The sequence below is a fragment of the Balearica regulorum genome, chromosome Z, assembly GCF_011004875.1.
Source record: "Balearica regulorum gibbericeps isolate bBalReg1 chromosome Z, bBalReg1.pri, whole genome shotgun sequence".
Lineage (NCBI taxonomy): Eukaryota > Metazoa > Chordata > Aves > Gruiformes > Gruidae > Balearica > Balearica regulorum.
This window is the reverse complement of record NC_046220.1, coordinates 56,149,952-56,168,149: the sequence shown is the minus strand read 5'-3', so window position 1 is coordinate 56,168,149 and position 18,198 is coordinate 56,149,952. Positions and strand designations below refer to the sequence as shown.

Genomic DNA, 18,198 nt, shown 5'->3' with positions numbered 1-18,198 from the left:
CACAGGATGACACAACAGCAAATTAATATTACTGAAGGGCATTTTCATGATCTGCGTTTACCTAGCTGTTCTTCTGCACGTGTTCTGTGTACCTCACTTCAAGGTGTATCAGTGAAAAGACTGTAGAAAGCACTTACGAACATGTGCTTCTCTAAGTCAAGGAAAATGGACCAGTGCTCACAAATGGATGTATAGGACAAAACCACATTTTCTGAAATAACGCATTGGGACCTCTTGGCCACTTTTGCCAGTCTGGTTTAAATTTGTGACCACAATGAATTCCTTAGCTCAGAAATGTAGGTATTCTGTCAGAGTCTCACCACAGATGGCAAACAGAATGGTGGAATCTGCAAGGAGCATACTGAATAAATTCCTCCCAGACATTTATATCTACACAGATCATATGAAGGGGGTCAGCTCTGGAAAGTGAGTATCCAGTATTAACAGAGAACAGAAATGTAATTCTACATTTGTTCATCTGCTAGGGTATTCTGATCTTTAATTTTATTGATTTTAGACCATGATCATGTATTTTGCTGACTTGTAATAAATGTTCCTCACAGGAAAAAAATTGAATTATTCATTAGATAAGTTTGTTTTACTCGTGGTACAGGGATAGAAGTTGTGTGTTTTATTAAACAAGGAATGTAATGTATCATTACTGCCACTAAAGGCAATTTGAACTCTCTGCAGTTTTAAACCTGTTGCTTTTAAGTGAGATTAAAATCCGAGGTGCCATGGTATGTTGTGAAAACCAACCTTCAAACTTGGCTGTACACCTTCTGATGGAAATGGTAGTATTAAGGATGGGACAAAACTGGTTTAGAAAGTGTTCGAGCTGTATGGATTGTCTCCAGCTTTATCATTACATAAATAGCTGAAGGAGTGTCCTTTCAGCTGCAATAACTGGAAAATTGAGACATTAATTTACTGTACTTTGACAGATTTTGTTTGCCAGTAGAACACAGAAGTGATGGGTGTGATTCAGAGTGTTTTACTGGTATCTGTCAGCTTTGTTGATCCTCTTGTCACCTTTTCTTTGAGGTTGAAGGAGTTCTGGGTAACTAATTTGTTTGTCTTCTGCCTGTATGCTCAAATCCAAGCATGCACATTTTCTTTCACTCTTTCTCTTTTTGAAATATTACCTTAAAGAAAACTTGTTAAGTTTGCAAGTTTACAAATTTAAAAGTTGTTGACTGACTAAGTATTTTTTCTTCTTTCCAATCCTTCATAAGGATAGCGTAGTGATAGGACAAGGGGTAATGAGTTTAAACTAAAAGATTTAGACTAGAAGTTAGGAAGAAATTCTTTCCTGTGAGGATGGTGAGGCACTGGAACGGGTTGCCCAGAGAGGTTGTGGATGCCCCCTCCCTGCAAGTGTTCAAGGCCAGGTTGGATGGGGCTTTGGGCAACCTGGTGTAGTTGAGGGTGTCCCTGCCTGTAGCAGGGGGGTTGGAACTAGATGATCTTTGAGGTCACTTCCAACCCAAACCATACTATGATTCTGTCATATTTAATAGCCCAGGTTAGTAAGTCTTGTGGCTCCTGACTGTTAACAGCGATCAGAATTGCAAAAAACTTTTCTGGGAGTTGTGTGGTTTTGGGGCCCTATTTTGGCTTTTATCTGTCTATAAAGTGAAAAAGTCAAAAGAATTGGGGGAGCAGCGTTACATTTACTACTTGTATGGGTAGCCCACACAGAGGCATAAATAATAGTATGGGAAGAGGAAACAGAATCCCTCTCCACCTTGTTGGTGCATGTCGCTTTCTGATGCTGCTGTGCTGTCACATTCAACCTAAGTATGCTGCCAGTATGATTGTAGTATACCTGATACTAACATTGTACCACTTTGGCAAAGCTTTTTTTATTGCCTGGTTCCCAGACCTTGTGTGTATGTGTCTTAGCAGGACAAGGAAGGAAAGCAATATGCCTCGTTGTTTCCAGTGCTGCCTCTGGTGATGAATTAGACTAGCAAGGGCTAGTTCAGCCCATCTATGCACAGCCCAAACCAAGCCCTGATTTCAGAATACAAAGTGTTGAACTATATCCCTTCCACAGTACCAAAAGCTTCAGGAAATGCATTATTTGGGCATCTTCTGCCACCTATAATGTAAACAAAAAATTCACAGTTCGGTTTTGAGCATTTGCAGCAAAAGGTTTGTCTGTGCAGATACTTTCTAATACTGTCTGCACATACATGAGGCCCTGGATGATTTTAATCTTTATTTAGGCAGATACCACATGCTACTGAACACTAACAAAATCTGCCAGGTGGTATAGTTATTAAAGGATACTTGGCCAAAAAATAACATCTTTAACACTGTTCTTGTCTTGCTGTCTAGATCTGTCTCTTTCAGAGGAAGGAAAGGAGAAGAGAAACATCTTTAACATACCTTCTGTGTTGCTCAGCAAGTGCAGGCAGTTAAATATGGGTGGGAACCACTGATATCTTTCTGAAATGCCTCTGGAGAAACTCTTGTTTTTCTGGCACTAGGAGAGTTTCTGTCTTTTGGGGTTTGTTTTTTGTGATGTACTGATGTTGGTGACATTGCTTACAGTTTTGGGTCAGTGTGACTATTTTCCTTAAAAACTTTGGGTGGTAGGGGCAGCAGGGCTCCAGTAAATCCTGTACATGAAGTAAAGTTAAGTTAACCTTATTTTGAAGATACTGGTGCTCTTCCAGAGCCTATAAATAAGAGGATATTGTGACTTTGGGGATTTTATCTTGCTTAGAACTTTCTGATTTCTCAGCAAGCTGTACTCAGCCATCTGTGACTTTCTTGTAGCAAAAGTGTTTCTTAACTCTCACAAAAGCATTTTGTAGGATCCTAAGCTCTGAGGAAAACAGGGGGGTTTACTTCTTCAAATCATATGCTCAGAATTCTCATACGGTTGTAATGATATGGATGGTATTGTATTGAAAGTGAAAAGATGTGATTGGAAATACAAGTAATGTGGATGAAACTTTATTTTTTTTAATTATTCTGTTTGGTGCCATGGCTATGGTCTAATCTTGCTAAATATTGAAGCTTCCAGGGAAAGAGTTCGATCTCTAAAGAAGGTTAATCTTGGTTTTGAATGTCACAGAGACAAAATTCCAGATACCTTTGAAATGTTTATCAAACAAGGATTAAATAAATGTGAAAGATACTAATTTTTTAATAGAGGGGGTCATTTCTGAAGTTTGGATGTTTTAATTCTTTTTCTTTTTTCTTTCCTTTTTTTCTTTTAAAATAGTCTGTGCCAGGAATGGCCAGTATAGTGGGTTTGGGGCACGTTGTACTGGATTTAACTTTTAAATACTGTTATTAATACTTTTTCCAGCATGAATCAAATGTATAGAACAAGAATCTGGACTTGCTGACAAATTTCCAGGATTGTCCTATGAGAGGAGCTGTTTGTGACTTGGGGAGGAGATTGGCTGGGAGTGGTTCTTGGCTCATTACTTGATTTTTTTGTCCTTAAATAAAACGTGCTTTTGCTTTGTTTCAGATCACCAGGTTTTGGCATGTGCCTGACTGCAGAAACCATCAATGGCACTATCCTCAGTGCTGAGCTCGCCTCAAACCCTCAGGGCCAGGGAGCCACTGTGCTTCCCGAGGAACTTGGCCAGAATTGTGCTAAGCTGTTGCTTGAGGAGGTCTACAGGGTAAGTGGCCAATATGTTTTGTGTGTATAGCTGTAGGGGAAGAAAGTAATGACATATTGGTAAAGAAAGAGGTGGTTTGCGGATCTGAGACAGGCTCAGATCCAACCAGAGAAATGATCTGATGCTGATGGTGTTGTCTTCATCCAGGTGAGGAATAGTTCTGAATGGTCGGTTAACTATGTAATAACTTACTGAGCTTTACATGTTATTTCCCATTTCCAAGAGGTGTTACTATGAATCAGAGTAGTGGCAAGTTTTCCTTCTGGTGCTTTCTGTCTGCAGCACAATTCAGCTGGCTTCACATGTGCTGTTACTTTTTTTAATAATAAGTTGGAGGGTAATAGAGTCAATGCTCTTAAACTAATGGTTGGAATAGGGCATGACTGGGAGAACACAGAAGGAAAGTAGGTGGGGGGAAAGCAGCTAGCCTCAATGCTGGCTGCTTTATGGTGATGATGACAGTCAAATGTACTGAGATCTTGTTGGTTGTATGAGAAGTTGTCTGAATGACTTGTTGGAAAGGAGGTAGGACGGTGTTTGCATAGGAATCTTAAGTGTGTCACAGTCTTCTGCTCCATAATTTGTTTTTCATCCACTGCTAGTGGATGAGCAGCTTTCAGCCTTACAAATGATTTGGCAATTAGCATCATAATGAGTTTCTGATTTATTAAGGAATTTACCTGCTTTTGTTGTGTATCTCCACAAACCTTAAAATGAGTAGCTGTTAGTATTGACAAAAGACATTTGGCCTTTAGGAGGCAGTCATCTACAAATCATACTCACTGTTTTAACAAAAGTAATTGCTCTGAACTGAAATAACCTGATAGGACTTTGCAAAGTATTAAAAATGCCATTAATGAGATTCTGAATTAGGTAATGTAGTCAACTATAAAAATATCCCTTAACCTCATAAATCGCGTCCATGCCTGTAGTATGTTGTTCATCTGTGCCCATGTTGTATTTTCCTTTCCCTGCTGCAAACCGTTCATCTGTCTGAATTACCAACTTGCCCACTTGTTCCAGTCTTCCATTAATATTTTGTCTTTGTTTATTCAATATATGCACCGTGTTGCTAGAGGACTTTCCCTTTCTAGCCCAGGGTTCTTGTATAAATGCCACAAACACTCTTCCTGGGTACAGTCCAGACCCCTTGCATTTGAAAGTCCAGCATGCATGGAGAATGCAGTCACAACTAGTGACTGAAACATCTGTCTGTTTTTACAGTTATGCAGTGACAGGTACCCTGCTATGGTACAGCTCATGCTCCTGGAGGGCTCTTTTATGTGCGAGCTGCTTCAGTCCTGGAGTGCTGAGCAGCGTACAGACTGCTTGTGATCTTCCACTGCAGCAGCTCACAGTACAAAAGTTTTTGTTTGTTAGCGTTTTTGGCTATTGTGCTGCTTATCCACTCTGGTGCTGTTTTGGGTTTGCACGGCAAGGTTTTGATAGTGGGAGGGCTACAGGGGTGGCTTCTGTGAGAAGCTGCTAGAAGCTTCCCCTGTGTCTGACAGAGCCAATGCCAGCCGGCTCCAAGACGGACCCGCCGCTGGCCAAGGCCAAGCCAGTCAGTGATGGTGGTAGTGCCTCTGTGGTAACAGAGTTAAGGGAAAATAAAAGGAGCGGCAGCTTTTGCAGTGAGAGAGAGGAGTGAAAAGATGTGAGAAAACTTTGCAAACACCAAGGTCAGCGAAGAAGGAGGGGGAGGAGGTGCTCCAGGTGCTGGAGCGGAGATTCCCCTGCAGCCCATGGAGAAGACCATGGTGAGGCAGGCTGTTCCCCTGCAGCCCATGGAGGTTGATGAGGAGCAGAGATTCCACCTGCAGCCCATGGAGGACCCCACACCAGAGCAGGTAGATGCCTGAAGGAGGCTGTGGCTCTGTGGGAAGCCCATGCTGGAGGAGGCTCCTGGCAGGACCTGTGTCACCATGGAGAGAGGAGCCCATACTGGAGCAGGTTTGCTGGCAGGACTTGTGACCCTGTGGGGGACCCACACTGGAGCAGTCTGTTCCTGAAGGGCTGCACCCCATGGGAGAGACCCACGCTGGAGCAGTTGGTGAAGAACAGCAAGGACTTACGTTGGAGAAGTTTGTGGAGGACTGTCTCCTGTGGGAGGGACCCCAGGCTGGAGCAGGGGAAGAGTGTGATGTGTCCTCCTTGGAGGAGGAAGGAGCAACAGACATAATGTGTGATGAACTGACCGCAACCCCCAGTCCCCATCCCCCTGTGCCGCTCAGGGGGAAGAGGGAGAGAAATTGGGAGTGAAGTTGAGCCCAGGAAGAAGGGAGGATTGGGGGTGAGATGCTTTAAGATTTGGTTTTGTCATTGCTCTACTCTGTTTTCTGGGTAATGGATTAATTTTTTCTAAGTTGAGTCTGTTTTGCCCGTGATGGTAATTAGTGAATGATCTCTCTCTGTCCTTGTCTTGATCCACGAGCCTTTTGTTATATTTGCTCTCCCCTGTTCAGCTGAAGAGGGCAGTGATAGAGCAGCTTTGGTGGGCAGCTGGCCTCCAGCCAGGGTCAACCCACCACAGGTGCTGAGTCCTTATTCGCTGTTCACAAATTCCCCACTCCCTCTGTCATGAGCAATATGGTAGGTTTCGTTCTGTAGTTTTTAGGATGCACACTTTAATTTATGTATGACGTGCATGCTTATGCAGTGCTAACCAGGAATTTGGAAAGATGGGCTTTATCACTGATTTTTTGTTTTTAATTATTATTCCCTTTTGAGATTAGGTCAGTTTGATCTAGTGTTGACCCCAGAGAGGATATAAAAACACGTTACAAAGTGTGCAATGTTTGTTTAGTTTGAAGATACTTTTTTTAAAAAAGTTTCTTTGGCTAGATAAGATGTCTAGTGAAACAGTAAAAATTTGGGAAAGCTGTGCATGGAGCAAGAATAGGTTGCTCTAAACAGACGCTCTTTAAGTCCCACTCTCTTTAAAGCAGCTACTCACTGAATACAGTGCTCAAGGGAAAATTTCTCTTGCCGTGTTTAGATTCTGTCTTTATAAGATTGTTTCTTTGTCTGTGTCTTTGCCTGTAGGTCCTGTGCTGCCAGAGTCGGGGAGGGTTGACCAGAAAAGGGCATCCTGAGAGCATTGGAGATTGTTTTCTGTAGAAGGGTTTTAGCTGTTGGGGTCACCCACAAACCTGCTGGAGTTTGTTACTGTTTAAAGGGGCCCAGGGACATCTCTTAAAGTGCTTACTTAATGCTTGCTCTTATGTGAACTTCAACTAGGAAATCTAAGGATTTGAGTCTTGCTATGTTTAGTTCTAAAAAGTCCCTTTTACCAAGCCTTCTAAAAGAAACGAAGGATTATTGGAATCAGTGAAGCTTTTTTACGTACATTTGTTGATGGAAAGATGTCGGAGCTAATTGACTAATAATAAGTCGCACAGTGCTAATTACAGTGGTCCTTAAAGAGGGGGCATGTAGTGACTGACTAGCTTTGTATTTACAAATCCATATGCAGTTCTTACCTAAGCTTAATTGTAGAAGGCTAGTAAAGATTTTCCTCTTTGAAAGGTGTTGATTATGGGAGCTTTATATAGCAGCTGACTGGCAGAATGGAAAGGCCTGGAAGAACTGGAAAAGGATTGAATGTTTATATTCCTTGTGATCAGGAAAAATAGGGGCAGATGCAATATCTATTTAAGGCTTAGTTCTTTAATGAAGAAAGGTCGGGTTGTTAGGGGGGTTTGGAGGGGCAGGAGGGGTAAGGCTGTTTCATTTAACTTAGAGCTAAAATGAGTGAAGTATTTCATTGAAGGCCTAATTTTCAAGATGGCCTTACTTCAGTGTGACAGTGCTCTGCTCCATTCTTCTGGGGGGGGAAAAAAAAAAAGAAAAAAACCCCAACAACCAAAACCAAATCCTCTGCAGTTCACAGAGCAAGTTATCAAGGCATACAAGTATGTACCACACAGCTATGGGAGGAAATTGTGTGTATGCCAAAATATAACCAAGACTAAATCAAAGTTGGGGTCAAGCTCAGAAGGATAATCCTCTTTGAAACACTGTTGTCCAATACCCAGAGTTGTGATATTTGTATATGCATGTCAGCTGTGGTATTTGTATAGCAACATTTCAAAATGTATGGGATTTTAAGTGATCTGTGTCTCTGATTGTCACATCCAGATGGATCTGGCTCTATTGTCAATGGAAACAATAATGGAGAAACTGCCATAAACTGAATTAATGTGGACTAGAAGCTGCATCCTAGGTTGGTAACGAGTGCCAACTATTTTGGAACAAATGTCAATACTTTGACTGACTTTGCCCATCCCATTTCTCTTGGGAGGATTATTCTTGATTTTGGACTGTTGAGTAAAGGCAGGTGGATTGAGACAAAAAAGTTGGCCTTTTTGGGAGCGGTGTGTCCTTCATTTGGCACAAATTACTGTTCTGCCATCATTAGATTACAAGTAAATCTCTTAATTTTCCTGTCTGGCAACTGCTCGTGTGGGAATGGGCATAACAGCGCATTGCTAATGCACAACAATAGTGGGGACAACTGACTCACTGCAGCAAAAGAGCTTATGTAAGCAGCTAGGATGTGATGGATGCATCATGTTCTGCTATATTGTTTAGGACATGGTTGTCTTCATGCTGATTGAAGCTTTTGTATAAATTTGGGCATAAAAATTGATGGTTTATAATGTTTTCAGCTTTAGAAAAATGTCTATATAGACAAGCTTAGAAAATGTAAAGTTTTCATCCAAGTGATAAAGTGTTTTGAATTACTAACCGAACAACAAATACAGAAAGTCCTGTGTCAGGAATACTCCTTACCAAACTCTCATCTGCTTCTTGTACACGTTTCAAATTGGCAAATACAGCTGGTGAGAGCTGTGGCTCTAGATCGCACTGGCAAATTCTGCAGGTACCCTTTTCGCTCAAGATAAAGCACAATTTTTATCAGTCCCATAGAGGGCATTAGGTTGAGTGCATAAACTTCACTTTGGTATGGCAGGTTCACGCAGTTAAAAGGGCAAGGGCTGCCGTAAGAGCATGTTGCTAGGTTAGGTCAGTTTACCTCATTGGAGAATTTGGTTTTAAAAGGATGAATTTTTAGTTTTGCTCTCTCTGGAAAGTCTATTCAGAGGGCTTAGCATTAGGTCTGATCCAGCAGGAAAACTGTTCAGTTTGCCTGTGGCTGTGGATCAGGATGAACATGAGGACAGTCCGAAATGTTATGCCATTTTCAATGTGTTTGCATGGTTGATAAATTCTCTTCACAGCGGTCTTGACTGGAAGTATTCCTTTTAATTTATGTTCAAGTTTTGTAAACAAAGAAAGCCTTCCAATTCTAATTTATGTATGCATCATAGTTGACACCTTCCACATAGAAAACAATTTACCATGCATATATGACTTACTGCGGTCATATGTGTGCAAGAGTATGTGCAGTTCTACATAATTTTATGCATGTCTCTTTCACATAGCAATAAAAAAACCCCTTCCCATTTTAAGTATGCTGGGAAGAATGTTTTACAAATGTAAACCAACAAAAGTTAGCAGCAAGAGCTTAGGTGGATGTGTGTGAAACAACTTTTAACCTGCCAGGCTAACCTTGCGCCTGCTAACGCTGAACTATTTGTCTGAATGTAACTTTATAATCTTCAAGTGTATGTGAACTATAATTAATGCCTATTTTCAATTTACTGCAAGAAATTCTTCAATGCTGACATTCTGTGAAGTTAGAAGAGAACAGTTTGGGAGAGATGGGAGGGATCTTTAATATGACCTTGTTACTGGATTTTGTTTTCGTTCTGTTCTTTCCCAGCCTGTGAAATTAATTTGTCGTCGTTACAAAACTTAGATTTTTATCTTTTTGGCCCTTGAAAATTGGGAGCAGTAATTCAGCTTTTTAAGTGTATCTTTCTCCTTCATTACTCTCCTCCCATCTCAATTTCTGGTTTGTACAGAGATTAATTATTAAAACATTTTGTTTTGCAGGGAGGCTGTGTGGACTCAACAAATCAGAGCCTTGCTCTACTCCTCATGACCCTTGGACAACGGGATGTTTCCAAAGTCCTGTTAGGACCTCTGTCTCCATACACGTAAGTTGTTTTGTTCCATTTAATTACCCAGCCTTGTTTAATTCGCTAGTTGTATTGCACATCTATTTTTAATATATGGAAGACTTTGCCTGTGGCTATGAATAAAATAACTTGTACCCATCTTCAAATTAGACAGGTGGTATAATCTAGTGTTCATTTCGACACGTTAGAAGATGATTCCCTTACCGTTCTATGTTATTCCTGGTTATGAGAATTGCAGAGATAGGGTTTATTGTTGGATCTTGGTCTTGGATTGTATTTGTACGTCCGTTTGCTTTTTCTTGCCTACTGCACTCTACTGTGTTTTCCTGGCAATCTGTCTGTAGCTGTGGCATTAAATGGCATGTTTCAAATGGCTAGCCAAACGCTAAAGCTGTGATTGTCCATAGGAAACAGCTTAAGAGTTCAAATCCTGGAGCTATGTGCAACCTCTTATTGGGCAGCAGAGTTCTATGTAGTCCTTCATTTTTTTTAAAGCTTCGTCTGCGGCTGGTAGTGATTCAGAGGATAGAAAAATACTAAATTTCTTTCACTGCTCATTGCAACACACAGGGTAGGGGAAGCGCATCCAGTACCAAAAATTTCATTTATCAGACTGACAAGTGATTGACTAGATCACAGTTATTCCTAGCGACTGAGCAGTTTTCCTTTAATCAAATGGAGGCAGGGTTGTTTATCTGACAATGGCATCAACTAATAAGAATCTGAACTGTCCTTTTTCGGTTATCATAGTACCGGTGCTATATATGTGAAAGGTACAGTACTGTGATAACTGAAGAATGGTAGTGCCATCACGTGAGAGCTAGAAATTGCCTGTTATTCTCAACACCTGATATCTTGGAAACGGCATTCATCAGATTTTGAGGGGAAGATAGGCAAGCCTCCCATTGCACACGAGTAAAGTAATCCCCTGTAAGGTAAGTATCCACGTGAAAGGCTTATCAAGAGTAGGTGATTACTCTCTTATCAAGAGTTCAGTGTTTGAAGTGAACAGTTAAGCATCTGAAACAAACCAATCACTTCTCATTGTCCAGTGGTTTTTGTCTTTTTGGTTTTTTAATGCTATGAAAACCAGACAAGCACACTAGTTTATTTTGTAAGCAGGCTGATTTCAAATGGGTGGGTTGTCAGTTCATCCAAGCTAGGAGTGTGTGGCAGGGATGAAGGTCAAGAGCAGACATCCTGAAGCAGCATGTGTCACAAGAGATCATAAAATCTGTGATTCTGTGAGAATCTGTGACTCATCAATCCTATGAGGATCCATTCAGAGATCACACAGCTCACTCTGCAGTACTCCCATACCCTCACTAAGGCAGCTCATAAAAGGCTGGCAAATTTGGCTCCTGAGCAACTCATCAGATGCACAGGCTTGTTGAAGTAAATTGCAGTAGTCATGTTCCACTTCATTGTCCTTTCTTTTCTCTCTTGGGGCTGTGACATCTCTGCATTTAACACTTTCACCCTGCAGAATCCAAAGCTATTTATAAGCTGTGTTACGCTAGATTGGTTTCCCTGTCTAGTACAATGTAGCATGGATGTGACAGCTCAGCTTGCGGATGAGAGCACCCTGTGGGGACGTGGTGCTTTGGAATACGTCGATCAGAGTGAGGAAAGGTCTCCCAAATTTGTGTGTTTCCACCAGACACATCCTTTGCCCCTGCTAATGCTCCAGATTTCACAGAAGTGTGCATCTCTGTCAAGCTGATATTAAAATCAAATGCAGGGTGCTGGCTGTGTTGCCACCTCGCAGAGATCAGTCTTGCAGGACGGCCTAGTCTGTGTGCGGGTGAGTTGGCACAAGCCAGGCGTACGTGAAGGAGAGCAACGAGAGAGCTTAAGCGCCCCGGCCCTTTGTTTCAGAAGGGCTTAGGGGCTTCAAGCAGAGGGGACAGGGCCAGGCACAGCCCCTGAGGCGGGGCTGCCTCGGGCAGCGCGCCCCTGCTCGTCCGGGCCACCGCTTTCGGCTGTTCCCCGAGCGCTGCCCGGGGTCGGGGGTCTCGGTCCCCGCCGCACCAGCCCCTCGGCCTGGCTCCGGCTCCCTCCTCCCCGCAACCGGCTGCAGCCCGAGGCCGGCAGCGCGGCGGCGCCCCCTAGCGTCCCGCCCCCTGTCTGCAGGCCGCGCCCAGCAGCGGCAGGTCGGGCCTGGCTCCCCACGGTTCACCCTCCGGCAGCGGCCGGGGAAGGTCCCCGGCGGGACGCTGGCGCTACCAGACTTTTGCCCTGCGCTTTTCTTGGGGTAGTCGAACCAAGAAGGCATTGCAGGTGCACGGGTCTTCTCTCGCAATGATCCATGATTTGGTTGCCTTGCCCTGACAGGAAGCTAAGACGTGTGAAGTGGTTGTGTACCTTTTGGAGTGGCCTAGCAGGCTTCTGTGAAAAGATAGCACTTAGAGAAACAGACTTTCTACATTTTCTTTTTTTTGTTTGTTTGGTTGGTTTGGGTTGGGTTTTGGGAGGTTTTTTGTGGTATTTTGGGGGATTTTTGGGGTGGGGTTTTTTTTGTTGGGTTTTGTTGTTTGGGGGTTTTTTGGTAGTACAGTGTTTTTATTTGAAAGCTGCTGGCTCTGAGGAAAACCTTCACGCTCATGTAGGTGTCCCTGGGCCTAAGGAAAAGTGTTCAGCTCTGCCTTGTTCTTGCCTGAAAACACAACCTAAACTTCCAGCAAAATAAAACTTCTCTATACCTCTCACCCCCTCTCTCAGTCCTCCAGTCTGTGCCTGTATGTTTGGTGCAGCCTCTGGTACAATTTGAGGTGCAAATCTTCCCGCATGCAACCCTTATCAGCTTCAAGCTAATACAGAGCCGCTTTCTGCTGCACTTCTGTCACATACCCCTGCCTTTCCCTCCCTCTCCTTCTCCTGTTTCCAGGGCTTTTACCACTTGTGCTTCTGCTGCTGCAAGACAGAGCTGGCCTCTTGCTGCTTCCAAATCCTCCCCTGACATCCCCAGGGAGCCTTGCCCTTTGCTCCCACTCCTGGGAGCCTTTCCCGTGTGCCTGGGAGCTGTGGCAAAGCCCTATTGCTTTTTCTCACTCTGCCTTTACTCAAAAGGGAGAAGAGGTAGAAAAGCATGGTAGTCCACATGTGTGCAAAGAGAGGTACGACTGAGCTGATCCCACCAACATGTTGCAGAGTTTTCTGATCAGCTTTTAGGATTTTTCCCTGAGCCTCTGGCTCCATGCTGCCTCCGGCATTTGTACAGTTTATTTTGTGCCCTCCTTGCAGTTCGGCACGCTGCTCCTGCTGTTTTAGGGTTGGCTGCTTTCTTGTCACGCTGCCAGAGGTCTGGGAAAGGACCCAGCTAAGGAGGAGGCTGGTACAGAGCTTGTTGCCTGTCAGCTTTACAGAAGCATTTGTGCCAACGTATGCCTGTTTGCCTATTATAGCAGCAACCAGAAACCTTGCAGCTGGGGAGGCATGGAAGAAAAGGCACTTTTCAGTTCTTTTTCAACTGTTAATCCATTTGAGAGATGAGAGAGCTGGTGTCTCTGCTGAGGCCAGTTACCAGCCCAGGAAGGTGAGGTAGAAAGGTGTACATAGCATGGGGAGCCATGTGCCCACATTCACCCTGCAGAGGCATTCATCTGACTGCCCTGGAGGTAACTCTCAGATCTTGTTAAGCACAGACCAGAGTAGGTAACAGCAGCCTTTCTTTGTCTGGCTCCTGCTGTTCCTCTTCTTTCCCTATGCACATACCGAAGTGCAGGAGCAGCAGCTTGCCCAACTAAAGCAGGTAAGGCAGTTCTTGCTCCTGCAACTTCCGTTGTGCTTATTCACAATTTGTGTGCGTAAGAGCTGCCAGGACGCTTTCAGAGGCCTCATGATGTTGCAGTGGGGACGGTCCTACCCTCCTGATCTCCTCCTTCCTGTTTCGTGGGTACTTTCTCTTGATTTGGTGTAATGATGGGTGATTATGTTCTCAGCATGCAGAGCAGAGGTTTTTTCCAGCTTGCCAGCCAAACAAATGTGTGGACTGGCTGTGCACATTCCCTTTCTTTAAAGGTTAGACCTAACCTAAAAAGAGTACATACCAATTGCTGCAGGAGATTAAACTTTTCTTCAGGACTGCAGGCTTGCTTGTGGCCATGACTGGAAAAGAACAGACTTCTGTCAGAAGAAATTACCAATTTTATATTTGTAACTTTTTGGTGTAATTTTTTGTTCTCTGTTTTGGACAAGCCAGTAGGAAAGTTTTCTGGGCTGTTGTTATTTTTGTTCTTTTTTTTTATACTTTTCAGTAGTTTTACCTGTCACTCATTCTCCAGACAGTGTGCATTTAGGAGCACTGTGCCTGTTTAGTCTCTTTGTGCCTCTCATTCTAAAACGATGAAAGGAAAATTACTTGGTTTTTTCTGTAAATAAGGAGAGAAAACAGGAAGAATTCTGAGTCTGAATGTGATTCTAACAAAACATTTAACTAAGAAGTGGACAAGTTAGTAACAAAAATCAAACACATGCTTTAGGATCTGATGTCTCTTATTAAAGTGTGCACCCAAGGCCGACCTTTTGGCTATACTGTCTATCTTTTATTTCTGCTTTAAACATTGGGAGGGAAGAAGAGTACCACAGGTTGGTATGGGGTTCATATGGCCCTGATGGAGAGTCAGCATCACAAGTAAGTGACCTTGCCTGGCTACATTTCTGCTTTCTCCTTTCTTTCTCTCTCACGCTTTTGTCTTGCTGTGTTACCAGACATTCCTTCTCTCTCTGCTCATACAGAGAGTACAGTGGTTTCTGTAGAGCTCACTAGCTACTTCTACAACACAAGTGAGAACAATGCTTGGAGCCTGTAGGCTTGCTTCTCTCTGCTAAGCAATATTTTCATGTGCTATTTACTGTGCTTATAGCTGGAATCAGCATTAGTACATACTCCTAATGAGCTTACTGTTTTGTTTCTTAAACTCTGTTGTTTTTTCTCCCTCAGAATTGAGTTTCTGCGACACCTGAGAAGCTTCTTCCAGATCATGTTTAAAATTGAAACAAAGACCCCTGAGGAAGAGCACATGGGAGGGGAGAAAGTCTTAATGACATGTGTTGGCATTGGATTTTCCAACCTTAGCAAAACTATAAGATAGGAAACACGTGCAGACTAGTGACAGAACACGCTGCAAAGATCTGATAAAACCTGCCTTTCTCTGTGCTTATTCTGGCACAGGGAAACCAGTGACAATTCCAGTGCAGCGGTACCCAAGCTCGCTGCATGTAAACAGTAAAGCTGACTTTAGACTGTTTAGAGCTGTGCTGTTTATAAAGGCAATGCCAGTGTTCTGTGCTGCATGGAACGGCTGGCTCGAGTCTCAGCTGGCTTGGGACTCCTTGCACTGTATTCCACTGCATGGGACACAAGTGGTCTTACGTCCCTGTGCCCTCAAGCCTTAACGCAGTGGGTGCTCTAGTTTTGTGTGTCTACAGACATCACCCCTAGCTTTTTCTGAAAGGTTTAGATAGAGAGGGAAAACAAGATTGACCAAAACGAGCTTTGCAGTGCAAAACAAATGATCACACCAGAAACATTAGATTATTGAGGTAATTGCAGAGACAATATTGGCATGGAAATAGAAGTAAAGGTATGACAATTTTTTCTTTATACATTGCATGTGTAGAATTTGTCAAATGCTTCACTCCTGCTTACATTGGCTAAATTACACAGTTTCACAGGAAGAAATAAATATCTGTCTTCTAATTTTCCTTAATGTTAGAATAGAGTAGAAGAGATCACATCCTATACTGGCTTGTTTTTGCCTCCTCTGCAAAGACGGGCATGGGAGGAGAAACCTCCTTGACAGTTTTTGACTTATCACATCTGTTCTTTTTAGGTTTGTTTGGAATGCCACACACTGCAGTTCACAATTAGTTGTGAAAGGCAGCAAAAAAAAACCAACCCCAAAACTGTGTAGGCTTTGAGGGAGGAAAATATATTCATTTTATCCATCACATTTTGTGCAGCTGTTCCCTTTTGAAAGAGGAGATAATGGTGTATGGGCATTGCTTGGATTGACAAGTCCAAAAAGTTTCTACTGGGATATAAATGTTTACCCAAGAAAGGCTTTTGGTAGATTCCAGGCAAACCTGCTGAATGTAATGCTGAACTCCTGACACAAGGAAAGAAATTTATACTTCAGACTACGCTCAATGTGTCCGGAGTAAAATAACCATGTCAAAAGCTGGAATATAGAGAGAGTAAGTACTAGTGACTGTGTTATAATGGTCTTCCAAACTTTATCTGATGCCACTGTAAAGTGGGCATTACCTCTGTAATATGAAAAATGTATATTGGACCCAAAAGGACTTTGACAAAAAGTTAGGTATTTGGTTAGTGTTTTATTAACTATTGCAGGCTGTGTGAGTCATTTTTGTACTGTACTTTGTTCTTGTTGCAATCTGTCTAAACATGTTTTGGAAAAATAAAGTATTTTTTCCTAAATAAGGTTTTATTTCCCTTTAAAACAAAACAACCCCCCAAAAAAACAAAAACCTTTTCTCCAGCCCTGTAAGATGGTACTTCAAAAGATAAACGGCTATTTTGAACTGGTACATCAAAAGAAGAGCTTTGGGAGTTGCTAGGGTGGGAGGAAGGGAGAGGGCGAGGCCCTTCTTGTAATTCACTAGCTTTCCAAAATCTGATTTGCAGCTAAGAAAACCCTAAATAAAAGAGTGGAATGTGAAATTAAATTATTTGACTATATTTTTTAAATTTCAAGTTATATTAGGAAAAAGTCTGTGGGCAAGGAAGAATTTCTTACCTTGCTCCGCTCTGTCACCTGTGCAATGAAAAAGCTAGAAACTCTCCAAATTAAAATTACCCTGAATACAGGGAGCCAATGGTTCAAAAGGTGAAATGTACTAGCTGAGATTAATAGCCATTAGAATAGACATATAAAGCTTACAGTAATTAAAGATGCAAGTTTGTAGTACAGCTCAGATTTGGCCAGTCAAAAACTGGCCTAAGTAAAAATTTGGAAGTATTGTTACAACTTAAACAATCAAAAACTTTTATTATCTTTAAACTTTTAAAGCTCTTAACTTTGAAGCTGTCACAGCTTTTCCAAATGTTCCAGTTGCACCAAAGATAGAAATGGCAATGTGTTGCCCAGGTAGCAGATTCTTTAGCAATAGAGTAATTATGTCATAAAATTGCCCATGCTTAACTAAACCTCAGTGTTAAAAGTTAGACTGCTAACCCGTAGCAGTGCTGCAAATTGCATAGCTTTGCAGCAGAGCACTTGCTATGACTCAGAATTGCTTGTTGCTTTACAAAAAAAAAACAAAAAAAAAAAACCCACAAACTTATATGAAAGGAGTATGTCTTTCCAGAACAGCCATTCTCTGGAGAAACAGGAACAATTCCAAAGGAGGTTTTAGGTAAGAGCTTTCTTAAAATTGTTTGACCTTCAGTTTCTGTGAAAAGTACTTACTAGGAAATCCTGCAGATAAAAGCTGTTTTTTTTATAGGCAGAGCAGTGATTAACATCTGTTTTGGTGGACTGATCCCACAAGCAGTAAGATAGTTCAATTTTAGAGCTGGACAGGGGAAATTAATTCTTGGCGACGACAATTCATGCTCTTTGTAGCCCCAGACTTTATGGTAAGGTTGCTAGTTACTAGGGGATGAGTCTTTCATCTCAGTCCATGATGGCATATTTGCTACTCAAATGACTTGAATTTAAACTGATTAGCTGTAGGTGAATATTCCTGTAATCTTTGAGCTATTCATCAGCAATTTAGTTAAGCCTTTTGGGTGAACAAATCAGGTAATACCCTTCTGCTGTGACTGGAAACTTTTCTCCTTACAGAAAGCTTTAAGGCTGGACCATAAGGAGACACAGGTGTGGGAGCAGACTAATTAACAGAAGTATTTTGTAATGTGCATTTTAATTGCAATAATTTTAACATATGTGGAGAGGGTGAAGAACACATGGAGAAATGGTGTGGGCAAGAACCCATGAAATTGAGAAGAACTCATTAAATGGAAAATCTCTTCCTTTAAGCTTGCCTAACAGGAAAGGTTGCTACAGTGGTGAAGATGTGAAAAGTATTTGCAACATGTGCCTTTACCTTGCACCTGCTTCCACTTTTATAATACATATTGTCAAACCCTCTTCCATTTCTAAGCTATGATGGTAACTTGACTGCACCTTCTGTGGTCGTGTTAACTTGCTGTAGGACAGGTTCCGTCATGTTAACTTGCTGTAGGACAGGTTCCGGAGTAGTACTGATTATGCTGAAGGTGAAATTGCTTCAGTCCAAGCAGTGCACTTTACTGAAGGCGTATGGCTGGAAGCCAGTGCAATAACTGTCTGGGAAAGTACACAGTAGGTAAGTTAGCTAAGCCAAAACAGTAAGTACATGGCTGTCTTGGGTAATGTTTTCAAAATGGTGATTATGTTACTGCCAGAGCATAGATACTCTCTCCCTTCTTCCTCTTCCCTACAGGTGATACTATGATTCAAATGGATTTTGTTTCAAGCCACTGAGGTAAAATT

General features: G+C 42.2%; 1 protein-coding gene across 1 annotated transcript in view; it reads left to right on the top strand.

Annotated features, from left to right (window-relative positions):
* The window catches only part of RCL1 (RNA terminal phosphate cyclase like 1), a 30,577-nt gene extending 14,562 nt beyond the window's left edge, over window positions 1-16,015 (top strand). Inside the window, exons 6-9 of the mRNA XM_075741045.1 lie at window positions 301-426; window positions 3,494-3,650; window positions 9,612-9,715; window positions 14,640-16,015. Coding sequence (XP_075597160.1) covers window positions 301-426; window positions 3,494-3,650; window positions 9,612-9,715; window positions 14,640-14,790 — 538 coding nt within the window. The 3' untranslated portion in view covers window positions 14,791-16,015. The remainder of the gene's footprint in view (window positions 1-300; window positions 427-3,493; window positions 3,651-9,611; window positions 9,716-14,639) is intronic.
* The last annotated feature ends 2,183 nt before the right edge of the window (window positions 16,016-18,198 follow it).